This window comes from Dipodomys ordii, unplaced genomic scaffold, assembly GCF_000151885.1.
Source record: "Dipodomys ordii isolate 6190 unplaced genomic scaffold, Dord_2.0 Scaffold72, whole genome shotgun sequence".
In the NCBI taxonomy this organism is placed as follows: Eukaryota; Metazoa; Chordata; class Mammalia; order Rodentia; family Heteromyidae; genus Dipodomys; species Dipodomys ordii.
The window spans coordinates 3,434,819-3,458,382 of NW_012267288.1; the positions used below are offsets into that span (position 1 = coordinate 3,434,819).

Consider the following 23,564-nt stretch of genomic DNA (forward strand, 5'->3'; position numbering starts at 1 on the left):
TGCACTTTCCAATTAGAAAGAGATCTAGAACTCTACACTCTAGAACTCTACAATTGACTACACTTTCTCTTTTCACAGCATTTTGTTCAGGTTATTTTAAGTCAAAATATTTACCAATTATACCTTTGATAGATGAATAAACATTTTTAAAGTGTCCTTCTTAGAAATTAGACTCTCCTTTTATTGAAAAAGAAAGCAGGCGGGCGGAGGATGGGAAGGGGAAACAAAGGAGGAGGCTACAATGCTTGATAAGAAATGTACTCATTATCTTGCCCATGTAATTGTAACCCCTCTGTACAGTATTTTCACAATAAAAAAAAAAGAAAGAAAAAGAAAGCAAAAAGCAGCAAAGAAGACCCAGGCTGGCTGACGTCCTTTTTCTTCCCAATCCCCCCAAAATTAACCTGAAGTATAATCTGTTTTACTCCATCCTAGCACCGGATCTGGTCAGAAAAATAATCCCATGCTTTTTGGGTCCTGGCACTTGAACTCTGGGCCCTGTCTTTGAGCGTCATGCACTCAAGACGAGTGCTCTACCACTTGAGCCAAAGCTCCACCTCCAGCCTTTTGTGGTTAATTGGAGATAAGAGTCTCACTGACTTTCTTGCCTGGACTGGCTGGGAACTGTGATTCTCAGATCCTAGTCTCTTGAGTAGGTAGGATTATAGACATGAGCCACCTGCAGGTGCATATTTTTATATCTACAAGTGGCTGAACATATTGTGCATAAGAATTAGAACCCCTGCTTGTGAATTAGAATAAGAGAACCCAAATCTTATACTTTAGAACAGTGAATATGAGATAATTGACTCAAAAGATTTTGTTAAGAGCTAATGATAAGCAACAGGATAGTATGGAAGAGAGGAATGAGAAATAATCATGCTTTTATAAAGTGGAAAGAAGCAAGCATATTGGATTTGTAAAAGGAATTGTTGCATAAACACAGCATAGTGGTCATGGTTGAGACTATGTTTCTGGGTTCAAATTAAAACTAGACTGCTGTTAACTGGTGACTTGATTGTATTCCATAAGGCCCCAATGCTTTCAGAACTAAACAATTAGTAGTTGATTGTGTGACCTGAATAAATTAACAGAAACAAAGAACTGGTAATCATAATTGGAACACCAAGGCATGCAATAGCTGAGAACAAAAGCATTTGTGTAAATCAAGATGATCCAAAAGTTATGCATTCTAAACACAGTAGAGTCTTAGCTTAATTGAAAAGTTCCAGTCCTTGTATCCCTTTATTTGCTTGTGTTCTGATTGACTTCCTATACTTGCCCCCTTAAGAGAGAAATATGAATAGTAAAGGAAATGGTAGCCTCCAATTCCTTCTTTTGCACCTCCAAGTTCTTGACTAGCATAGGTTGCAATTATAGACCTCAATCACATAGCACAGGAAACCCTCAACTATACACCCACCATTAATCCCTACTATGATCATCTATATGGAAAAAAGTAACAAAGAAATGCCAAACTTAAAAAAATTGCTATATTGACCAACAGTACATCTCTTAAGTATTAGATTTTAAAAATGAGTTGTCCAAATCCCTTTTTAACATCCTTTGAACAAAACTGAGTATGAAACAATATAAAAATTCTTAAAGACTCCCTTTCTCAGTTCTATGACCAGAAAGTCTAAACTTCAGCCATCACTTTCACTGATGAGCAGATGGCTTCTTATGGCTAAAAGAGGAAAAGAAAAACTATTATTTATACCAACAAGCCTTGGTAAACTATTTTTCGGAAGAAAGTCACTTCCTCTAATGCTTCAGAAAGCAGATATCGATTATCAAATTATCATCAGTTCTTCTAATCCTTTTTTTTCAGGATCTCAAGTACTGAATTAATCTTGTAGTTTGACAGTCCAAAATCCATTTTCAGGCTATCATGCACAGATTCAATGTCATTTCCAAAATTCCAACCAAAATATCAAATGGATAGTAGAATGGAGGATAACCCATTGTTTAACACAGAACAATTAGAACCCTTCAGTTGTATGTGACACTGTGGTGATGTAAGGTATCATTGCCTTACAGGACACTATTAACTACTAGATTAAATGAAACAAAGAACATGAAAAATAACTGTTAAACTACTGAACCAAATACACCATTGGGTAAGTCTTGCTGGCAACAATGAGGAACATGGTAGGTACCTCATGGCCTGTGTGGTGTGCGTAGAAAATTATCATTGCCCTGAGTTGGCTCATTTTTCTTCACAATAGTGTTATAATCACTGTCAGCATAGAAGGGAAGATCATTTAATTACTTTCCTTTAACCTTGCTCACTTTTACTTTATATTTGCAGTTCAGGAGCTCACTGTAACAGATATAATTATTATACTGCTTAGGGAGAAATTCATTTAAATATTTATTGATAACTTGTTATATTCAAGGGATCATGTTAAGCTTTTTAAAATGAATTTTAAAGAGGAGTAGAGTTAGGAACTGACATCTATTTAGGTAAAATTTTATATTTAGAATATGACATTTAAATTTAAATACCAAAGATGCTAGCATAGCATGAAAAGATCACACTGGAAAAACGGAAAAGGCAACAAATTTTACATTTGTTTACTATTGGATAATGGCTGATGGCAATGTTTAAAGTCATTTTTTGTTGAATGTATTAGTTTTAATGGTATTAGGAGTAACTGCTCAAAATGTCTTTATTTCTTTGTTTCAACAAAAATGAATGGCAATATATTTTGGCATATGAGACCCTAATGTACAAGTTTCCAATTCAATTAAATATATCAAGTTTACACAAAGCCAAATGTATGAAAGGGGATCTTTTAAAAAAAACTTTATTTGAGAAAGGAAGAGACTCATAACAGAAGAAAAGAAGGGAAACATACAAACAATATATTTACAACACAAAACAAGAGATCACCTCTAAGGGTGTAAATTATAATAAATACAGTAGATTTTAAAAGAAACATTTATCAATTAATTCTAAATTATTTAAGTCCAGCTTCCCTTTCCACTGGTTCCAGGTAGTTTCTTGATTAAATTCAAAGACTATCAAATTCAAACACTTAATGTCCACAAACTGTACTTCTGAAGCTTTCTCAAATGACATTATAAAAAATAGGATGTTTTTTATGTTTGTGATTACATATCTTTGAAGTAATATTATACAAAAGTCTGCTCAGCCACATGTTCCTCCCCAAATAAAATGTATTTTAAAAGATGCACTATCCCTTTTTTTTATAAGTTTGAAAAAAGACTTTGAAGGAAATGAATATTTATGAGATGGTAAAAATATACAATTTTATCTTAGGCATGCCATATTTTTAATGCAAAACAACTGACAAAAGTCATTTTAATATGAAGGAATATACTAACCAAAATATGTTGGAAACAGGGAATGTTGCCTATTACAGCTATTTCAGCTATTTGTCAAATTATCAGAAGGACCTTTCATTATATGGAAAAGTTTTAAACTCATTCTAACTTTTAATTATGTTAATTTAATTTGAATGGAGACTTTTTAAAAAAGGATAATGTATCTTTAGCGGTAACATTTTTAAAGAAGTATTTTTAAATGTCACAGCAAAATGTAAACATCATGTGCCGATAACATACATTTGAACAATGTCTATATTTGGCAAAACTGTTATATCTTCTTTGAAACAGGATACTACACCTTAAAATACCTCAGATTTAGAAATATAAATATCTTAATAGAAAAAAAAGCTCACAAAGATTCTAGGTCAATTTGGATTATCCATATTAAAGGGATGTTAATACAGCAAACCTTTAACTAGCTTAACAAAAGTAAACCTATAAAACAAGGTAAACATATCAAAAGGGGAAAATGAAGGAAATGTTCCAGTGAAAAGCCTCCGTAACAATTTCCCTACTTGTGGTGTTATTTTCTTAGTCAATAAATCAATTCATAGAGTGCCCTTTAAAAACAGAAAGAGTAAAACACTATCCTCAGATTTTTTTTTTCTACATTCCTCAGTACATGAATCACTCGGACTTCCTGTTTCCACAGGGCATTTCCTGTTCAGCCTCACAGAATCACTTTTCTGTAGGAGAACAGCAGGAACCTGACAAAGAACTGGCTTAAATAAACATTGTCTTCAGTTGCCTTCAAAGTTGTTTGTATTTTATTGCATCAAAGGACATAGTCCTTCTGAAGGTGCATTATATAGGAGTCAACGCTTGTTACACCCAACTTCTCACAATTTTTCATTTGCCCGAATTAGAGGGTATCTATCATAGAATTATATCTAAAGGGCTTACTGAAAATGATCACAGAACATGATACACCTGCTTGTCAAACTGATCTGAACTTGCCATCAGGTGATTAGCACACTGTCACTGGGTTTTCTGTACTGTAGGTAGCATATCTGACTGGACCACTAAGGCTGCACACGACTGCTCACTGACATTTGCACCAGCTTCATTTCACCTCTTTCAATAGACAATGCCATTAAATTGCACAAAGAGAAAAGCAATTACCAGTGATATGTGATACATAATGTAGTACTTAAAATTATGACTTCAATTTGCATTGTTTAAAAACACCTGTATTCCTAATATTTTTCAGTTACAATCTACACAATAAACTAGGTATTACTGGCAGAGTAACCAGAACATTTTTGCTTAACAAAAAAAAGTAGACAGAGAAAGAGAGAGAGAGAGGAAGAAAGGGCAGACTACTTTTAACAGTGTTCAAGACTGTCGTATGATACATTATGTACAGTGATGTGTAAATTGAATTCTACATGTTCAAAGAAATCAAAAGCTAACTGAATGCTTCATTGATCAGATTGGAGACTATATCCAGCAGTAACTGATCTCAACACATAAAATAAAAATAACAATGAGTTCGTTTTCCTTAGAAGAAACTAGGATAGCAGGCTTTAGGATGAATTCAAAGCCTTTTAAGTACTTGGATATTCAGTAGCATGATTTTAGTGTTACAGGTATTTTCTTACCATGTGGTGTTTTGATGGAACCTTGATATATCTATTTAGAGATGAAAAGCTCTAAATAGATATGTACACATTTACCTGTATTAGTCAGAATCCTTAAACACTAAAATCAAATCATCCAGAGATAGAACCCGATAGGAAATGATAACCATTTACCCAAATCTGCAATTCATTTCATGTTCAGATAATGACTTTAATTACAAATCCTGGAGCTAAATCTTTGCCTATTACCTGTTGCATAAAAGCAGCCTGCTCCCCAGATTCCATTTCCTGGATCTGAGTATCTTCATCACTGTCCACGGGTTCCTCCTTGACTTTCACTGCCCCAACTTGTCCCAGTGTATCATCCACACAAGTACTGCTGTCGCTCTTAGTGCTGGTGTCACTAGAGGGCGCTCTGTCTTCCTGCATCGCCTGGTCGACCTGAAGCTCTTCCTCTGCCTCCTCAAGGTGACTGCCTGGTTGCTTCAGTTGTTCAATAGATTTCGAGAGCAGCTAGAAGAGAGTGTTCAGGGGTTCAAAAGTCAATAGCTCTTGATGGTAACAGAAAAGCAAATCATACTCTGATTTCTAATAACTATGCCATCATCAGAATGAGTTTGTGTGCAACAGATTTCCTCCCTCACACCAAATCTGAAGCAGTTTAGTATACTGTGTGATGGACAAACCATAAGGTCTTTTTATGCTTTTGCCTGTGGTTTGTTTGTTTGTTTTCTTTAATGAGGCACTCACTAATGCATTTAGAAAATGGTGGGAACGGGGTTTTTGTTTGTTTGGTAAATAAACTGTGTCTAGAGAAACCATGAAACTTTCACAAGGACAATTTTTACTAAGTCAGTTTAATACAAATAAACTCAGGAATAATATTTTCCTCAAAGAAAAGGTGTACTAATGTAAAACTTCCTTAATCTCATTTCCCAACAAATGATATCTACCACTACAAAAGCCCCAAACACAAACACTATTAGTCTTTCATAACTACCTCAATTTTACAGCTAAATGTTACAGTATTACCTTCAAGGATATATTTGTAAAACATGGATATATTTGTTTTGAAATTCTAAACTTCTACACAGCATTTGGATTTTGGGAATTTGACAACACAAAAATATTTTTCTGAGCAGATCCAAATGGGATTAAATCATAGAAAAGAAACAAAGAATTATCACTTTATTTGAAAAATATTTAGATATTTTATAAGTTACATCATATTTCATCTTCAAAAGCCCATGAATTAATTGCTTAATAATTAAAAATACAACAGATAAAATGCCTAACTTAACCAGTAGCAAACAGATCAATGAATGGGGAACAGGTCTCAGAAGAATTTCAGTTTACATCAGACTTCTATTTCACAGAGGTCTTATTGGTTGATTAACTGTGACTCTTGAATTGCATTGGTGAGGGTAATTAGGGTATTTTGCTAAGTCAATGGTCATATAAGCAACATGCCAATGATTGCAACTTAATCCGTGATTGCAGTTTTCCTTTAACCTAAAACTGAAGCTTACCTCCCACTCACAATACTAGGCTTTAAAAGCTAAAGATGTTTTAAACTTTGAATAAATAAGCACCCAGACTTTTCAGGATGATCTCTTTAGGCCTATCAACATCCTCTCAAATGGGTGAGGAATGCTAACAGATTTCAATTTCACTATATCTATCTAATACATGTTTTATATATATATATATATATATGTCATTTGTATTCTATATAGGGCCTTTTCACTCATTTATTCAATAATACCTATGTTCAAGATCCCTTGGCTAAAGAGTAAAAGAGTGGCTTTTGTCCTATTTTCAGGGAGCTTGGACTATGTTTCAAATAACAAACGCGAGAGATAATTTACTCTTGCTTTTACGTATGGGACAATTTGTTTTTATGTAGAACAGAGAATTTAAAAGAAAAAAAGTAGGATTTTATAAAAGTCCAGATGGCTTGGCATAGCAATGGGAATGGAGACAGTGAACCAGGCTTCATTGAGGATATCTTATGTTTAAGATGAGACATGAGATTCAAGGATGGAAAGGAGTCATGCTAGTAGATCTCACAGACAAATGTGAGACATGCTAACAGATCTCTTCGGTCTCACTACATGTGTGTTTGTGTGTTGTTATGAAAATAATAGGAGCATTTTAGAGTCTGTTGCATTTGTATGAGCTTATTCAGTGGCTTATGCTTGCCTGAATTGAGAGCTACCTAAGGTTGTAAGTCTTACTTGTTCAGTAAGATACATCTTGAAGAAGACAAAGGAAGTGCATGGGTGCAAGTGGAACTTTGTCCATCAAGAATACTCTGAGAATGTGCCAGAAGATGGAATGGTGTTTGAAATGGATGGTGAGAGGCGTGCTCCATAGAAGGTAGTTTCAAGTAAGGTCACCCTATTGGGAGCTGAGGTTAACTGGAGGACAAGACCATTGGTGGTTAGGAAGGTGGTTAGGGAGGTTAAGGGACTGAGAAGCCATGTTGGAGCTGGGAAGAGGAACAACAGAAAGATAAACTCTTTTTTTACTCTGCAAATGGTGTGAATAGTGTCTTCCCAGCTATTAACCCTTCCCTGTACTGTTGGGAGTGGAGCCACTCTCTCCAGTAAGCCAGGACTTGTGAGGCAGGCTTTCAAGTCACTGTATTTGATTTTGGTGCCCTGGTATTGTATGTATATTTATTTGAATTAGAGAAGGGAAGGGGAACAATAGAATGATGAGACAAAGGATGAGGGAGGAACCAATGCAACAATGATATTCACAGACAATATGTTGGAAATGATCTGGGGTGGTGATTGGGGGAGGGAAAGTAGGAGAAAAATGAGGGGAGGGGTAACAAGTCGGAGAAGAAATGTACTCATTACCTTACGTATGTAACTGAAACCTCTGTGTACATCACCTTGACAATAAAAAATTACATTTAATTTAATTTAAAAAAGAGTACTGGCTGAGTGCTCCGTGGCCTCCATTTCTGTCTCAGTAGTATGTACTATGTACTATGTAAGCTTTTATTTATTTATTTTTTTGCAGTCTTCTACAAGCTGTTAGTGGTGCTGGTGGTGTGCTAGTGGTGGGGTATCTATTTGATTCCTAAGGGTGGCTGGTTCACTCCCTCTAACGTTTTTTCTGGCTCTGATGAGCTAGCTCCTAATTACCTTCCCAGCAAAGGTATGGCAGTAAAAGGAAGCATTTCTCCATCTCAGTGAAAATCTGTCCGGAGGAACCAGGTCAGCAGGATGTTTTCAGGCAACTGCTCTGAGAGGCTATGAGGTTTCTTTCACCTTTTCTCAAACACAACTCTAGATATTCTTCCAGATGGTTTGTGGTAAGTGAGGTTGGTTAGGATCTCACCACTGGTAGCCTTGCTCTTCCTAAAGAACCAGAGGGTGTTACTCACTGAATGTCTTCCTATCCTTCCCTGCCAAAACTAGGGCTTGTCTTTTAAATGTTTGCATTTTATTCAACTATGCATATTTTTTTTCCTCTTAAAGTCAATTTCTTGGGATCCCATAATTGTGTCATGCAAATCCAGGACTACTACATTCCATCTTTCCTTTAGCTTCACAGTAGTATACAAACAGCTATGCATTTAAGACAAGAATTGTGCAGATGTGGTACAAGAGTGAAGAAAATACTTTTCTAAAATGTACTTAAAGACAATTGAAGCATAAAACAAATACTCCTTACGTTGACTGCTCAAGGACAATAGGAATTCGATCGTCAGAACAAAGGAAATAAATACTAAAATTTGATTTCTTTGCTTTAAATTGGAGTTGAAATGATACATGATTTTTCTAGCTTGACCATGCCTGACTTAGATTTGGAGATACGAAGGTCTCATTAAATGTCTTCCTGTAGATTCTTACTCTCCACCTAACTATAACATTCACTCTGGCAATGGCAGCTTTTGAGCATTTTCTTCTGGTACTCAAACTTTCAAGTCTTACTTCCCTCCTTGCTAGAGGAGCTTCTACTTATATTGCCTTTAACTCCTTTGTCCTCTTCAACTTGGAGCTTGCTGAATGAACAAGTAAGACTTTCGAACCTTAGTTAACTCTAAATCTGTGACAAACCCAAGCCACTCAATAAGCTAGGAAACAGCACAATCACAGCCAAGCTGTGTGTTGCGTTTGAAATTCATGACCCTACTTCCTCTGTCTCCCCCCTCCAATGAGTGCCGGTGCTTCCCAGCACTGCTCTATTCCTCAATTCATTCTTCAATGATGGATTCTCCTTATTTAGACACCGTCATCTCTTCCTTTGTCTCCCTCCCTAATACTATTTTCTTCTTATTATTTCTTTGAGAAAAGAGAATCATCAGAAGAGCTACTCAGCATTTTGTTGTCTCCACATGCATCCAGCTACTTCATTCACATCTCCTGCGGCTATACGAACAAGATGTCTGCATTCCTACTCAGTCAAGCCCTCGGCTTGTGCTCTACATCCTCTCCAGCATACATTCCTCCTAGCTGCTGAAGCAGTCTCCTTTGTAAATTTTCAGTAGCACCATTCATCTTAAAGCAAAACCTGCCCCTCCCAATTATGTCCTTCGTTTACATTAGCATTCCCTCAGCTATTTCTCTATCCTCTCAGTTATCTTTATCCTTAACCATTTGATCAGAATTTCTCTTGTTAAGGTCAATAATGACTGTACAGATGCAAAATCCAGAGATGATCTAAATAAGCTAGTAACAGGGGTCGGGTGTTTCAGTTTAGGCAAAGAAACATGATGAAAATCGCAACATCTTGGAAATAATAGATTGTCTGGAGCAACCAAAGACTTGTCACTCAGCATTAATTCACTAAAATAGAATTTCCCATCACTAGTGAGCTAGTGAAAGAAAAACTCTGATATAGACAAAGCCATGAGTGTTTTCTACTATGTTTATACATTTTAACAGAAAACTTTCTAAAATGTGATCTGTTTAATGTGTTTCTGAGGACAATTAATTGCCCATAAAATAACTTATTAAGTCCAAAAGTCAAATTTAGTATCTACAACCTCACTGGCCAATATCATTCTTATATTACCCACCCGTTAACACTTTTCAGTGCACAGTACAGAAACAATACCACTGTTTCCAGTGAGTTCATTTGGCCCTATCTCCATTTCTGATGGATTAAAGGAAACACGAGGGGGAAAAAAATCAGCCAGAATGAAGAATGTTATGATCATTTAATAATAAAGCCAAATGGCAAGATGATCTTTTTCCCAAGAACAGAATTCTTTAATGGTTCATAAAAGTAACATTTCTGACATAAAGCAGCAATTTTTGAGTGAAAATCATATAGAAATAAAACGCTGGCATTGAAAAATATCCAAAAACATTCTTTAAACTTTGTTTTATGAAGAAGGAATCTCAAACTCAAGAGAAAACAAGCCATCTCTAAGATTGCCAAATGTGAAATATGATGTTTTAAAAAGAGCAGAAGCCCCAAATTTCCTATATCCTTACTCTTTGCATTCTCTTCTGGAAGAGTTATGGTGTCAACTAAATTCATATAAACAATTCCAGCTTCCCTCCTCAACTCAAAACTTGCATATGTAGTAGCTTACTAAGATGCTTATATCTAAAATATCTAAAACATACCAAACACTTTAAATAACTCCCAGAAAATCTCTTCTTTCATTCCATTCATGTATATGGATCGCTCAGCATTCCTCATCACCCAATGGCAGGAACCCAGATTCTAGATTTTGTATGTTTCTCCCCCCCCACATCTTTCGTATTCCATTATCAAAAGAACTCTGTAGAAACTCAACTTCTAAAATGTGTCCTATACTTTGACAGGTCTCTATTTCTATTATTACCACTGTAGTACTAAGTACCATCATTTTTTCCCTGAGTTACCCAGTAAACTGGGATTGCTTCTTGTCCACTTGTACTTCAAAAGATCATATTTTTACTATAATTCAATGTATCATGTAGGTAATGCCTAGCCGCTACAGGAAATCCTCCAAAAGCTTTCTATTGTGTTTATAGTAACTCCACAGCTCTTAACATGGTCCAGAAGTGTTCTATGTCTTGGCTCCATTCTCTCTCATTTGTGTAGTTTGAGTACACTGGCACAATATTAGTGTTTTTACTTACATTTGTAATGGCAATGTAAACTTCAAAGGAATAAGAATAAGCAACAGGGAAGTGAATTTGATGAGGGTATATTATATTGGAAATGTCACCATGAAACCTTTCTGTACAACTAATGTATGCTAATTAGAAGGAGAAAAATAAATGTCATGAGAGCCTGGGCTTGGTGTTTCCCTTTCCCTCATTTTGTATCCTGGCACTTAGTGCATTGTATGATACCTAGCACTTCTCAGACATTTGAAAACATAATACTCAGTAACCAAACTTTCCACATTTCCTCCTAGATTATGAAGCAATGTCAATCTGTACATGACCAGTAATCAGTGTTCTTTTTTTATCTCTGAAATCAAAGGCACTAGTGAAGAGTCACAAAACACACACAAACGATAACTGCGACCATCCTGGAGCCAGCTTTACAAAATATAAATGCACAGTGGGAGTTAACCTATCCTTCTTATTTCATTTAAAGGTATTTCACTAAAGCTGTTTTCATTTAAGACTCTCAAAATGTGCCACAGTGGAAAAATTAGCAATTAACATCAGCAGAGAAAAATTACAAACAAAAAGTCACAGAGAAATTCTGCCTGCCAAGTTTGACTTGCTTCAGATTTTTTTAATGAAAAGTTACTTGGTGAGATTTGTAAGTATTCAGATTATGTTGTCTTCCCTGTGTTTTTTGAACTCCAAATCCAACCATTACAAAGATGGTCTGGCTAACCCTTTTCTAATTTGTACTGCTGCTGAGTGGCCCCAGATGCGGCACGGGGGTGTCTGCTTACTCTCAGTGGGGTGGCAGGGTCTCTCTTTGGTTGAACATCTGGAGGTGATCCCCCAGCAAAGTCGGGCTGTTGCCTTGCTGGCTAGAAAACAGAAGACGAAACATCTGTGTGACAGATAAATGTGCAAGCCTATGTGAATCTCTGCTGAGGCCCATCTGTCAAGCACACTGCGTGCCGTTTGTCTGACACCAGGTGAGTTACTATGGTGGAGACCCAACCGAGATGAAGACAGTGGCTGCACAGCTTCTCCTTTCCCTTTTATCTGAGTTCTGACTCATCTGTCAGCATGACTCTGTGTTCTCCAGGCTACTGTACTGTCCTTGTCCCGGACACAGAAATGCTACAGACAGGGTATGATTTGTCCTGGGATGAGAAAACAATGTGCACTAATACAATTCACGCGAATACGCATTCATTCTTGGCCACATGGCAAATGATCCAAATCCCTTACCTTCAAGTATTATAACTAAACTCCAATGTGTATCTGTCCGATCTAGGGTGAGAGCAAATGTGTAATTTTAGTGTTGTACATTTCATGATATGCATCATATATTCAACTGGCAAATGATATAAAATTCACTAAGCAAAACTTAAAAGGCTGGGAGGCTAATTTTTACACTTGGGCACATCCAATTCGTTTCTACGGGAGTTACATTATTTGGTATATGTCTGTAAGTTAATATAAGCCTATGATATGTGCTTTTAAATAGAACTGAAATTTTCAGATTTTTTTTAAAAATTATTTTAAAATTGTATGATTTTAATTTTCCCCATAGAAATCTTTTAGGTATGCATAAATACCCTTAGATAGGAACTGTCACATAAGAATAGGCCAGATAAATGAGTAAATTTGTTTTTGATAGACATCTGACGTTCTGACATTGCCAATAAACTGTTCTCCATTAGAATTAGCTTGTTACAACGGTGCAAAATGTAACCTGTAGCATAATTTATGATTTTCTTATTTTGCCTAAAATTTTAAGACATCCCTCCACCCTCTCGGGCACCAGTTTGTCTTTTCTTTTAAATAAATGTAATATTCTTCTTTGGGAAAACAAAGCCTTTCCCTTAAGCTCCAAGGAAACTAGATTTAAAAATAATGATACAATGCTGCCTCAATTCATAAATAGATTAGATAGGTGCTAACTGTTCTCAACAGCAACATGTAGAACTTGGAGGACTTTCAATCTGAGAGGTCTACTAAGAAGCACTCCTGCCTCAAGCCAAACACTTCATGTTACCTCACTTCTGTACCTTTTAGGACAATAGCTAGAGGAACCAAAATAAAAGGAAAACAAACGAGGTTTTTTGAAATATCAATCCATTCTTTCCATAATGAAAAGTCTAAATTGACAAAGACCTTCCCTTGTTAAAGAAGTATGAAAATAATCTAGGGGCCACGTGGATTTTTTTAATAAATACTCTTCTGTATCTTTTTAACTCAGAATAATGTTTGCAAACCAATGTCTACATTGAAAGCATCCTTTTCCTGGTTTTATAAAATTCTTCGTACCTTGATGCATATTCCTTTTTTTTAGAGAGTCAAAGAAATTCCTCCTCTCAGCTAGTTTAAGAAAGGAGCCCACTTATTCTTTCATTTGTTTATTACTGAGCATTTATAATAATTAGTCCTATAGTAATAGTAATATGTAATAGTAATATATAATATGGAGCATGTATGTTAGTTTTAATACTGAGCACATATGATAAGGGAAGGCTGGGAAGAGCCTCTGAACTAGTGTAAATAGGGGAAACATAGAAGCAGCTGACCAGTGGGATTGGAAGTGTGAGTTCTTATACTCACATTACTTTAGATGGCCATAGAAGGCATTATTGCATAGGTAAGGTTTGACCTAAGATAGACTCCGCTAACAAGATGGAAATCTAAAAAGGCTGGGAGGTTGGCCATTCCATGAAGGACTGTGGCTGGAGCGCAGAGCATGGACATGAAGACACAGAGAGTGAAGCCTGACCTAGATCATGACAGATTCTCAGGCCACATAAATGTGGCCAGAATCTACCCTACATTCAATAAGCAAGTTGACAGTGTTAAGCAAGACAATGACACGACTTGATGTATATTTGTAATGGATCACTATCTGCTAGTGGATGAAATTTAGTCTGGCAAATGAAAGAAATGAGGAGATTAGGCTTTCAGATCAGAAGCAAGGGAGTTTAACAACAATTCTTAAGAGTTATTCCTTTAGAAAACAAGTACACTGTTTTCTGTTTTCAAAAATACTGCCATTATATGTGATTTATTATTATTTAATAGTATTTTTCCTTAGTATTCCACCAATCTTCAGTAGGAACTATATCTTTAAAAAAAGTCCTATGTGGGTACTGGTGTCTCATGTCTGTAATCTGAGCTAGTGAAGAAGTTGTGATCTGAGGACTGCAGAGATTTTTATTTCCAAGTAACCATCAAAACAGCCAAAGAGGAACTATGGTTCAAGTGATAGAGTTCTATCCTTGAGCAGAAAAGCTCAGGGTCAGTGCCCAGGCTCTGAGTTCAAACCCTAGGACAGGCACAAAAAAAGAAAAAGAAATTGATTTTTCACCCTTTAATGATAAGAGATTTAAAAGCACAATGAGAAAGGACTTTTTTTCCTTTTCCTATTTTTTGCTTTGTAGTTTTGAGATGCATCTCAGAACAGACAGGATCTCGAAATGAGTGACTAGACAATCACTCTACCTAAAGTCCCTTTATCCACACTGATCAATTCTTTACTTTAAACTGGAGAGTAGTGCAAGGACCATTTCAGAGGAGTGATCCAGGAAATGCAATTACACTGTAAGTAGGGGCCCAGTGTGGCTGAGCCCTTTCATTATCTCAGGGAATGCCAGAAATTCAAACTTTCATTCGAAATCTATTTTTAAAGACCAGACCAGTAACTCAAAAGCTTTTTAAGACTCCAGGCAGGACAAAGCAAATACTCATGGATTGGACCCAGTCCATAGACTGTCATTTTAGGACCTCTGGAAAAAAAAAATCCCATAGCTTAAACATCCTTTGTCTAGGATCATTCAAGGCTGACATCTGTGTACTCTTAAAATACACCATTCCTTACTGTGATCTGTCTTAATGTCCCTTCCTTGGTCAACAAGTCAACTACTTTGGCAGGAGTTGGGGATAAGGTAGAAATTGACTACAAAAGGGCTGTCTGAGGGAGTTTTGGAAGTTGAGGGACTTGTTCTATAGACTGTGGTAATTATATGACGATGTGCATTTGTCAAAACTCACTGAACTGCATAGCAAAGGAATAAAGGTTACTGAGTGAAAATTATGCTTCAATAAAAAGTATTTAATCGCTAACTGTACAGTGTTCCAAAAAGAAAAAAAAGTCTCTTTATTTCATTATGAACACAGAGGCACATGAGAGAGCTGGAACAAAATTTGGTGGTTTGGTTTCAAGAAAAAAAAGAGAGCCTGATGCAATAGTGAGGCAAGTCTTTTGGAAGTCTTCTAGCACTTTTAGACAACCATTTTTATTAACCAAATAAGCAAGATAGAACTATAAGATGATACAAAAATATAAAGCTCCTGGAGTTGTAGCTCACGTGGTATAGTTCTTGATTATTAAGAGCAAAGCCTTGGGTTCAATTCCCAGTAACATCAAACAAATAAAAAAGTTACCACTCTAACTATAGCCAAGTATGCAATACATGCTATAATCCCAGCACTTAGAAGGTAGAAGCAGAGAGATTGGAAGTTTAGGGCCAATTTGGGCTACACAGTGAGTTGCAGGCCAGCCAGCCTGAGCGTATCAGCCCTGTCTCAAAAATTAACAAATAAATATAAATAGCATGGTTTGAGTAATGTTTACTATGTTTATAAATTCATATCACATATATTCTCTCCTCTAATACTTGCTTATTAGAGAATTATCAATGCAAGGTTGAATGACTTGAGCAAAGTTTGCAAAACTAATAAATAAGTATGCAAGACCTCATAAATTACTCTTGGAGAGATTCTTGAACATTCTAGATTTTGCAATTCCCATATGCTATCTGTTCTAAACAAAGTCTCTGATTATAATGATCTGCTAGCAGATCTGTGAGTCATTCAAGACAAAAACTGCCTTCTTCACTCTCATTTATGAGATTTCCATCATATTGTCATACATGAATTTTTGTGAAACAGCAATCAATTCTTCTATAAAAGGAAATGTGCTTTTTTAAATTTGTTTGCTTGTTTTTGTGCTGCTAGTCCTGGGGCTTGAACTCAGAACCTGGATGCTGTCCCTGAGCTTTTTTGCTTAAGGCCAGCATTCTACCACCTGAGCCACAGCTCCATGATGGGCTTTTGGGTGGTTAATTGGAGGCAAAAGTGTTATGGATTTTGGTGCCTGGGCTTGCTTTGACTTGTGATACTAAGATCTCAGTCTCCTGAGAAGTAAGCATCATAGGAGTGACCACCGGCTCTCAGCTGTAAGTGAGTTTTATAAAGTGAATTATATTGTTGCTGGATACAATTAAATTCACATATAAAAGTAATGACATATTTAGGGGATGGGATCCTAGCTCTAGATGAGATTCTTTTAGTAGAAATAAGCTACTGTAGACATGACAACTCATGGTCAAAATAATCTTTCCCATTTCATATGCATTTAGAGCAAGAGCAAAAACAGGAAATGCAGCACTAATATCAGAAGCTTAAATGATATGAACAGCCTTAAAGAAATGGCTACATATTTATGGTTCTCATGTCCATAGATCACTTAGCTATATTAAAAATTCCTTAGTAGGACATAATTATTTCATTCTGTTAAATGAAACTATTTGTCAAGGTTGGGAAACAACCAAATTATTCAGCTTCCTTCTCTCTTTGAACTGCTTGGAAACAACATCAGAGGACTCACATGGTTTAATTCCCCAGACAGTTTTCCTTCCCCTATTTTCTTACCTCATAGTCATGTCCAAGTATTGTTGTTCTCATTCAATAAACGTATCTCTGACTAGATTAACAGTGAGGAGTGAAAAGGAAAGGTCAAGGTCCCTCCCCTTGGCCTTCAAGTTATGAAAGCAGCCCTGGGAATGTTTATGAATGCTATACATTAATCCACTGAAATGGTCCTTCCTTTTCTTTGCCAAACACAGGATTTCATCACGTTGAATAATAAAGCAAGAAGCCATTTTCTGTATATTATAAACTATCAACTTGTAATTATAGAGTGAAATGCTGCTATATAAATTTTCTGAGATGAGGTAAGCTAGTGCTGTAGCATAAGTGGATTTTTTACAGCCACTACATGCCCGCAAGGATCTATTTACATTGGCCTAATCATGTCAAAATAGCATCTATTTCAGAGTAAAGTCAGTTTTCTTTATAAACCTCTATAGATAGATAAATAATCTAGGAGGCTTTTTACTGTTACAAAAATTGCTTTCAATGTGTGCTAATGTTTCTGAACATACTATTCATCTAACGGGCAAAATGTAATCCTAAATTGGTGATTAAAAGACTGCCTGGAAACAAGCTGTCAAATGGATGGAGAGAAATTAATCCTGACAACGGTAATGCCTGCTTTCCTAAATGAAAGCCCTGTTCAAGTTTCTACTCATCCATTTTTCAAAACTTAAAACAAGGCCTTTTTCCAGCCACCCAGAGATGAGATGCCAACATTTGTATTTCAGTAGAACCTGATGAAGGCAGTCAACCTCCAGATTCAGGCTTGCTCAGAACTCCAGCAAGAAGATGTTAGTGGGAAGAAAATGGCAATGTGACAACAAGCAAGAAAGTCTCCAATTGTGGTCTAGCTGAATTTGGGCTCTGTACTGCATTTACACTGCACCGTTTGGAAAGCTTGACTATGTCCAGTAGGATGTCTGCATGTCCCACTCTGAAGTCCAAAGACAGCCACGTGAGTAGTTGGGAAGAGGGCAGTGAATAGCAAGACTGGAAATCAGGGTACAGAAAAGCAACTTCATCTTGGCAAGTCCAGATCAATCCCAAATAAGTTCAGCTTCCTTGTTTGATATTCTTGTTTTATATGTGTCTGTCTTTTGTTTAATTTGTGAATTCTGTACATTTAATCAGAAATAAAATTAGAAATAAAAACTTGTTTCCCTAACTTGTTGATAAAAGTAAGACTAGAATCATAAGCATGAGTGGTTAAACAGACTTTGTGTAGGACAGCTTAAGTCAGTTTTCTAGCTCTGTCACCTGGAGACCCTCTCAAACATGTTCAATCTAATTAAGCTCTGTAAAATTAAGATGCTTGAAAATTTTGAAAAGGGAGTTGTTAAAGTTAATAGGATAATATAAATGCAGTGCTCAGCTCAGAGCTGACCCTGCATATAAAAGATAGCTGATGGTATTTAAATATTAGATTGGGTATCTCAGGTTATAAAATGAGAAGATGCTAAAGAGATGCACACCACAAAAAAGAGGAGGAAATGTTGCACTAGGAGAATTAGGTTCACACACACAAAATAAGACTGGTACATGGTTTTATCTGAGTATGTTTAAATTTTTCATTCTGCTCACAAGCAAGTCATAGGGAGAAAAATAAATTTATTAACATAAAGCAAATTTGAAGTATATTATCTGATGATCAGGAATATGAATTATGACTTCAAGAATGTAAATGTTTTGTTGGACTACACATACCTACAGAATTGTTCTTTGAATCAGTTCTGAAAAAAATATATTTTGCATGTACACAATAGTTCTATGTTAGAGCATTCTTCAGGAGCATTTTACAAGAAAATACATACAACTATTCTACATTTGTAAGTGGCCACAGGCATTGAAGAATGTAATTTCCTGAATTGCTGGGGATGAATGGTTGGGGTAGAACATGGGTATGAGTCACGATGGGATATGAAAAATAGGTAATACTGATATCAGAAAATTACTTTGAAAAACAGTAAATAAAGATTGCACTACTCAAAAAGGGTCAACTTCTTTCACTAAAAACTAATAGAAGCTCCCTATTTTCTCAGATCCAGCATGTGAGCATAATTATATTCTGCCTTACTTGTCAGAGTATAACATCTACCTGCTTAAGTTAGATCAACATGGGCCATCTGCTTGGCCTCCCATTTACTGGTCTTGTCTTAGATATATTTTTATTATGATAAAATAATGCTTGTGTCAAAATGTCTAAGCATCATAGTAATAAATATATAATAAATACTTATATCTAGACTGAACCTTGACATCTATAAGATATCATCTCAAGATTTATATATGCTTTTTCAAAAGTGTTGGCTCATTTCCAGTCATAGGAATGCATAAGATATTTATCACAGAGCATATTGAAAAGAGAAGAAAGAAAGCAAGGAAGGAAGGAAGCAAGGAAGGAAGGAAGGAAAAGGAAAAGGAAGAGAAGAAAGATAATATTATAAGGATGAAACAATCAACAAACTTCTCAAATATTACTTCCTCAAAGAAGCCTATTTGTTTTCTTATATTTTCTGTCTTGATACAGAACACATTGTATTACTGTTTATTTGAGTAGTTTGCCCTTTGCTCTCCACACTACAAGTTTCCTGAGGACATTGAATGCTATTTTTTTAGTGTCTAAAACAGTGTGTATGCAAAGGAAGAAGGCAATAATAATTTACTGAACAATTACAAGTATTTCAGCAGTTTATTCAAGTGAGTACAAAGGAAGACATCTCCTAATCTAGTAACTAATCTAGTAGATTATATAAGATAAATATAAAAAAACCTAAGCAACAGAAATGATATTAAAATTCTAGTTAAAACAGAAACTGCTAGCCACAAATCAAGGCTTTTCTATAAATACCACAAGAGGGAAGGAGTTGTAAGGGTGGGAAGGTATGGCAGAGATCTATGTCAAAGTACTCAACAATTTTACCTGAATGATAGTTGAAAATGCCTACATATGATTCAGACAGTGATGTGATTGAAGAGTTGCCTTTTAACTTTTTAGGTAGTGGTTAGAATCACTGATCTGTTCAGGAAAATATGGTGTCTTTCTTTTTTAAATCAGTTTCATTTTACCAGGAAAACAAAAAAAAATTGCAGTAATTAAACTTGAAGTGAGCCCCCAAACAACAAAAGCGATACCTTATTAGTTTTTTTTTCTTTTTTTTGTAAATTTGGGAATATTCTATTTTAAAAACCCTTCTTTCTTTTGAAAAGTATAAGAAAGATATAATGGTAAAAGTACCATGCTTCATTGGTGCTATTGCAAAAGAAACTCATTTTTTGAAAACACCAAAACATTAAGTCCTTATAGCACAAGCATGCCATGTATTGGCAATAGAAATTGTTTAGATCATTTCTGAATATGTAAATGTCTCAAAACACAAAAGAAGAAATGTTGTAAACTATGATTATTTTTCATGTGATACAACTTCCCAGAATACCTTCAGTGAAAATAGAATATTCAAACTTATGAGCTGAGATAAATCATTCTGACAAGGTTTATTCTCCAGCTGAGAACTTTCCTTTGTATTTGCCTATTATTTGCTGGCGGACATAGCAATACAAATATCACATAAGCCCATTGCAAGGTTATTTCTATAAGTCACTGAGTTTTCACAACATAGTTATGAGACAAATAAGCTTAACGACACACTCATATCCCATGTAAATGTCATTAAAGAATATGCCAATAGGAAGGTGAGTCATCTGGAAGGGTTAATAATAACTTTTATATTATAGAGTAGTATGATAAATAGAACTCTATTGTATCACTTATGCTTCTAAAACCAGGAGAATGCTTCAAAATATTCTAAAGATTCTTTTCAATTTAGACATGGCATTACACATTTCATACCAGGAAGGCCAACTGTGTTTATTTAATCTGACTTGGTTTACTAATAAATCAACTTGTTTTTTTCTTTGTTTTCACTGCTTTTTTTACTTCATTAATTTCTCAAAAAATAAAAAAAAACATCAAAAGGCAAGAGAATGAAATATAAAGCCATCCTATCATTGTCACACCTATATTTTCACAGTGTGTTTTCTGCATTAATAAATGTCTGAGTAAGGACCATGTTTTCATGATACCAACTATTTGGCCCCAGTGAAAATAGATTTAATAAAGACTCATCCATGGGAATAAGGAAGTGGTATAAGTTTCTATGGTGATTTGTTACTAATGAGATTTTTAAATGGTTATGTAGAATACATATCAATATACTTATAAGGATATTTATTAGTTTGGGTATCTTCATTATGTTCCTGACTCAATGCGAAATAAATACCCTCATTACCTTAGAAGAAGGGTGAACAGTAGCAAGTCATTTCTTACTGGCTCTATCAAGAATAGTGCAAAATAGGATAGAGGCTCAACGTTTTCTTTTATAACAGTCTCTGCTGCTTCCTAAGACAATTGAGGGCAGGTAAAATATTTTCAAAATCAAGAGAATATCCAAAGTGCATATGCTATTTGATTAAACATATGGAATACATAGCTCGAAAAAGCCAACTGGAGATCTGCTTGAGTAATCTAAACACCCAAGCTGAGAGGGGTTAACTTATGAAGATCAGCTTTGTACTTTGAAGTTTTCTGGTCTTCATTTTGCCTAATTAAGACAAGATTTAATAATCAAACCACTGTACAAACATGTACCTAAACGTATAGGTTTGTTTCTAATTTTGGGAAGAATGCTTAACAGATTCCAAGGAATCAGCTCCACATGGGAACAGCTTTCTGATAAGATTTTCTTTTGTCATTGCTAAAATGCAAACGCCTGCTTTTCATCTTAGTTTTATTCTGGGACTAGGGTAGCATCTGCCTGCCAAAATCTCCAGTGTGATACCAAAGGAGAAAGATTTAGGTGTTAATACACTATTTGTGTCTGACCCAGTAGTAATTCCATGTTATAAAAAATCAATTTAAAATATTCTTAAAATTTCTCATAGTAATCATTTATAGACCATGATTAACCCAATTTATCTATAGCAGAACATACCTACATATTTCAAGGAAAGAGAATCATAAAACTAAAAAGTATATCTATAATCAAAAATTAATTTGATAAAAAAAAAACCTAAGTCCAGATCAAAAGATTACAAGGACAAAAGTAAGATTCTGAATCTTCTTTCCCAAATAAATTGCTACATTTTCCAAGAATACCTAGCCATTTTAGGTTATTCTGAGAGACCACAAAACAAACAAACCAACTATATGACAAAGAGTCAAGTTAACAGAGATGTGTTTGAGTTTGTTCTCTGCCATTAGGCAGGGAAGAAATCTGATTGTCTCTTAAGGAGACTGACTGACTTGATTAAAATCATTTCCAAAGTTTGGAGAAATGTTAAAACAATAATGTAACTATTTTAATTTGATGATACAGAGCTTGGAAGTAAAATGAGAGAAGGTTAGCAAGACACTTTTCTCTCTGTCAGTACTACTACCCCAACACATTCAACAAAGGGCTGGGCTGAAAACTCTGCAGTCAGCATTGTGCTCTGGAGCCCATGTTTCCTCCATGACAAGGCCAAAGCGAGAAGAACTTCAACCATGTTTGCAGTCACCCCAGCATGTGATAAAGATTCTTTCTCCTAGTGCCATTAGAAAGGTGCTCAGACCATTGCCCGGAAGTTTTATAATATTTATTTTATGTTACAATAAAGCTCTTAATTCAAAGCCAAATTGTGCTGTCTATTTAGCAATATATCTCTATAGATACTAGGAAATGACACAGGGCACCTACAAGTTCATAGAAAATGCACTAGCAACCTAATATCATTGTATTGGAATCACTATTTGCTGTGGTTTCAGCAGGCCTACTCCTAAAGCTATGTCACAATAAGGCTGTCACAAAGAAACTATCACATGTCCCAGCAAAATTGCTACAAATCCTTTTTGAAATGAAATGAATGCACTAAAAAAAAAAGTACATCCTAGGGATATACACGTTGCAAAGAAATATCTTATTGGATAACCTTGTCCTATTTATTAGCAACTGTGAAACTTTTTTGACTTAACCTAACATGCTCAACTCTGCCTCTTGCCATTTTTGCAAAAAATACGAAAATATGGGGCTTTATATCATATGTCTGAATGGTTATCTATGAAAACAGACAATCGATCATAACATATCTTGCTAATTGGGATCTCAGTCTTTTGCTACAAATGTGCCATAAACATAATGATGTCACAAATAGAGACAGTGTGGTGATGTCCTTGAGTCCAGAGAGCTGGGCTAAGATGATAATCTCTCTTGGATTTTGATTGATCCCAATGTTGTCTTTTATCTACACATACCACTGAGATCAATGGTTATATATTTTCACTTGGTGGCTTACTTTGTTCATGTGGATCTGCTGCTGGTATTGTTTCTGCTTCTCCAAGAACTGCTGGTGTTGCTGCTGAATGACCAGCTGAGCCAATGTACTCTGAGGCAAAGGTGCAGACTGGGTTCTATTCAGAGGTCTGTGACGGGGCAATTTGTGGGAACCTCGAATGCCAGGTGAAATTCTCTCTTTTGTCGCCAATGGAGACTGAGGATGTAAGGGGACGCCACCTGAAAAAAATGTGCATGTATTTGTATGCCAGTGTAAACAGAGATGCATACACAAGTAATTTTAAGGAGAGAAGAAGCCATTTGCCAGCAAACTTCTTAAGGCTAGGATGGTTGCAGAAGACCAAGTATCAAGGTCATAAACAGGTTTATGTTTGACCTTGTCAACCAGAAGGGGTCCAGACTGGTATGTGTGATGTTGTCAAATGAGGTGAGTTTCCTCCACAAGCCCCCTCCGTGTATGTGGGGAAATAACAAGGATTTTGGCCTTTCTATAGTACTAAGAGTCAGGATGACCTTTATAATGC

General features: G+C 35.7%; 1 protein-coding gene across 8 annotated transcripts in view; it reads right to left on the minus strand.

Annotated features, from left to right (window-relative positions):
• Hdac9 (histone deacetylase 9) overlaps positions 1–23,564 on the minus strand; it is a 679,511-nt gene that overhangs the window by 303,859 nt on the left and 352,088 nt on the right. For 7 of the 8 annotated variants that reach the window (XM_013024043.1, XM_013024042.1, XM_013024037.1 and 4 more), the window contains 2 exons: positions 23,042–23,259; positions 2,795–5,447 (listed from right to left, as the gene is read on the minus strand). In XM_013024043.1, the coding sequence (XP_012879497.1) occupies positions 5,133–5,447; positions 23,042–23,259 (533 nt within the window). In that variant the 3' untranslated portion in view covers positions 2,795–5,132. Of the gene's footprint in view, positions 1–2,794; positions 5,448–23,041; positions 23,260–23,564 lie in introns of those variants that run through there. The other variant, XM_013024045.1, reaches the window with a different exon arrangement.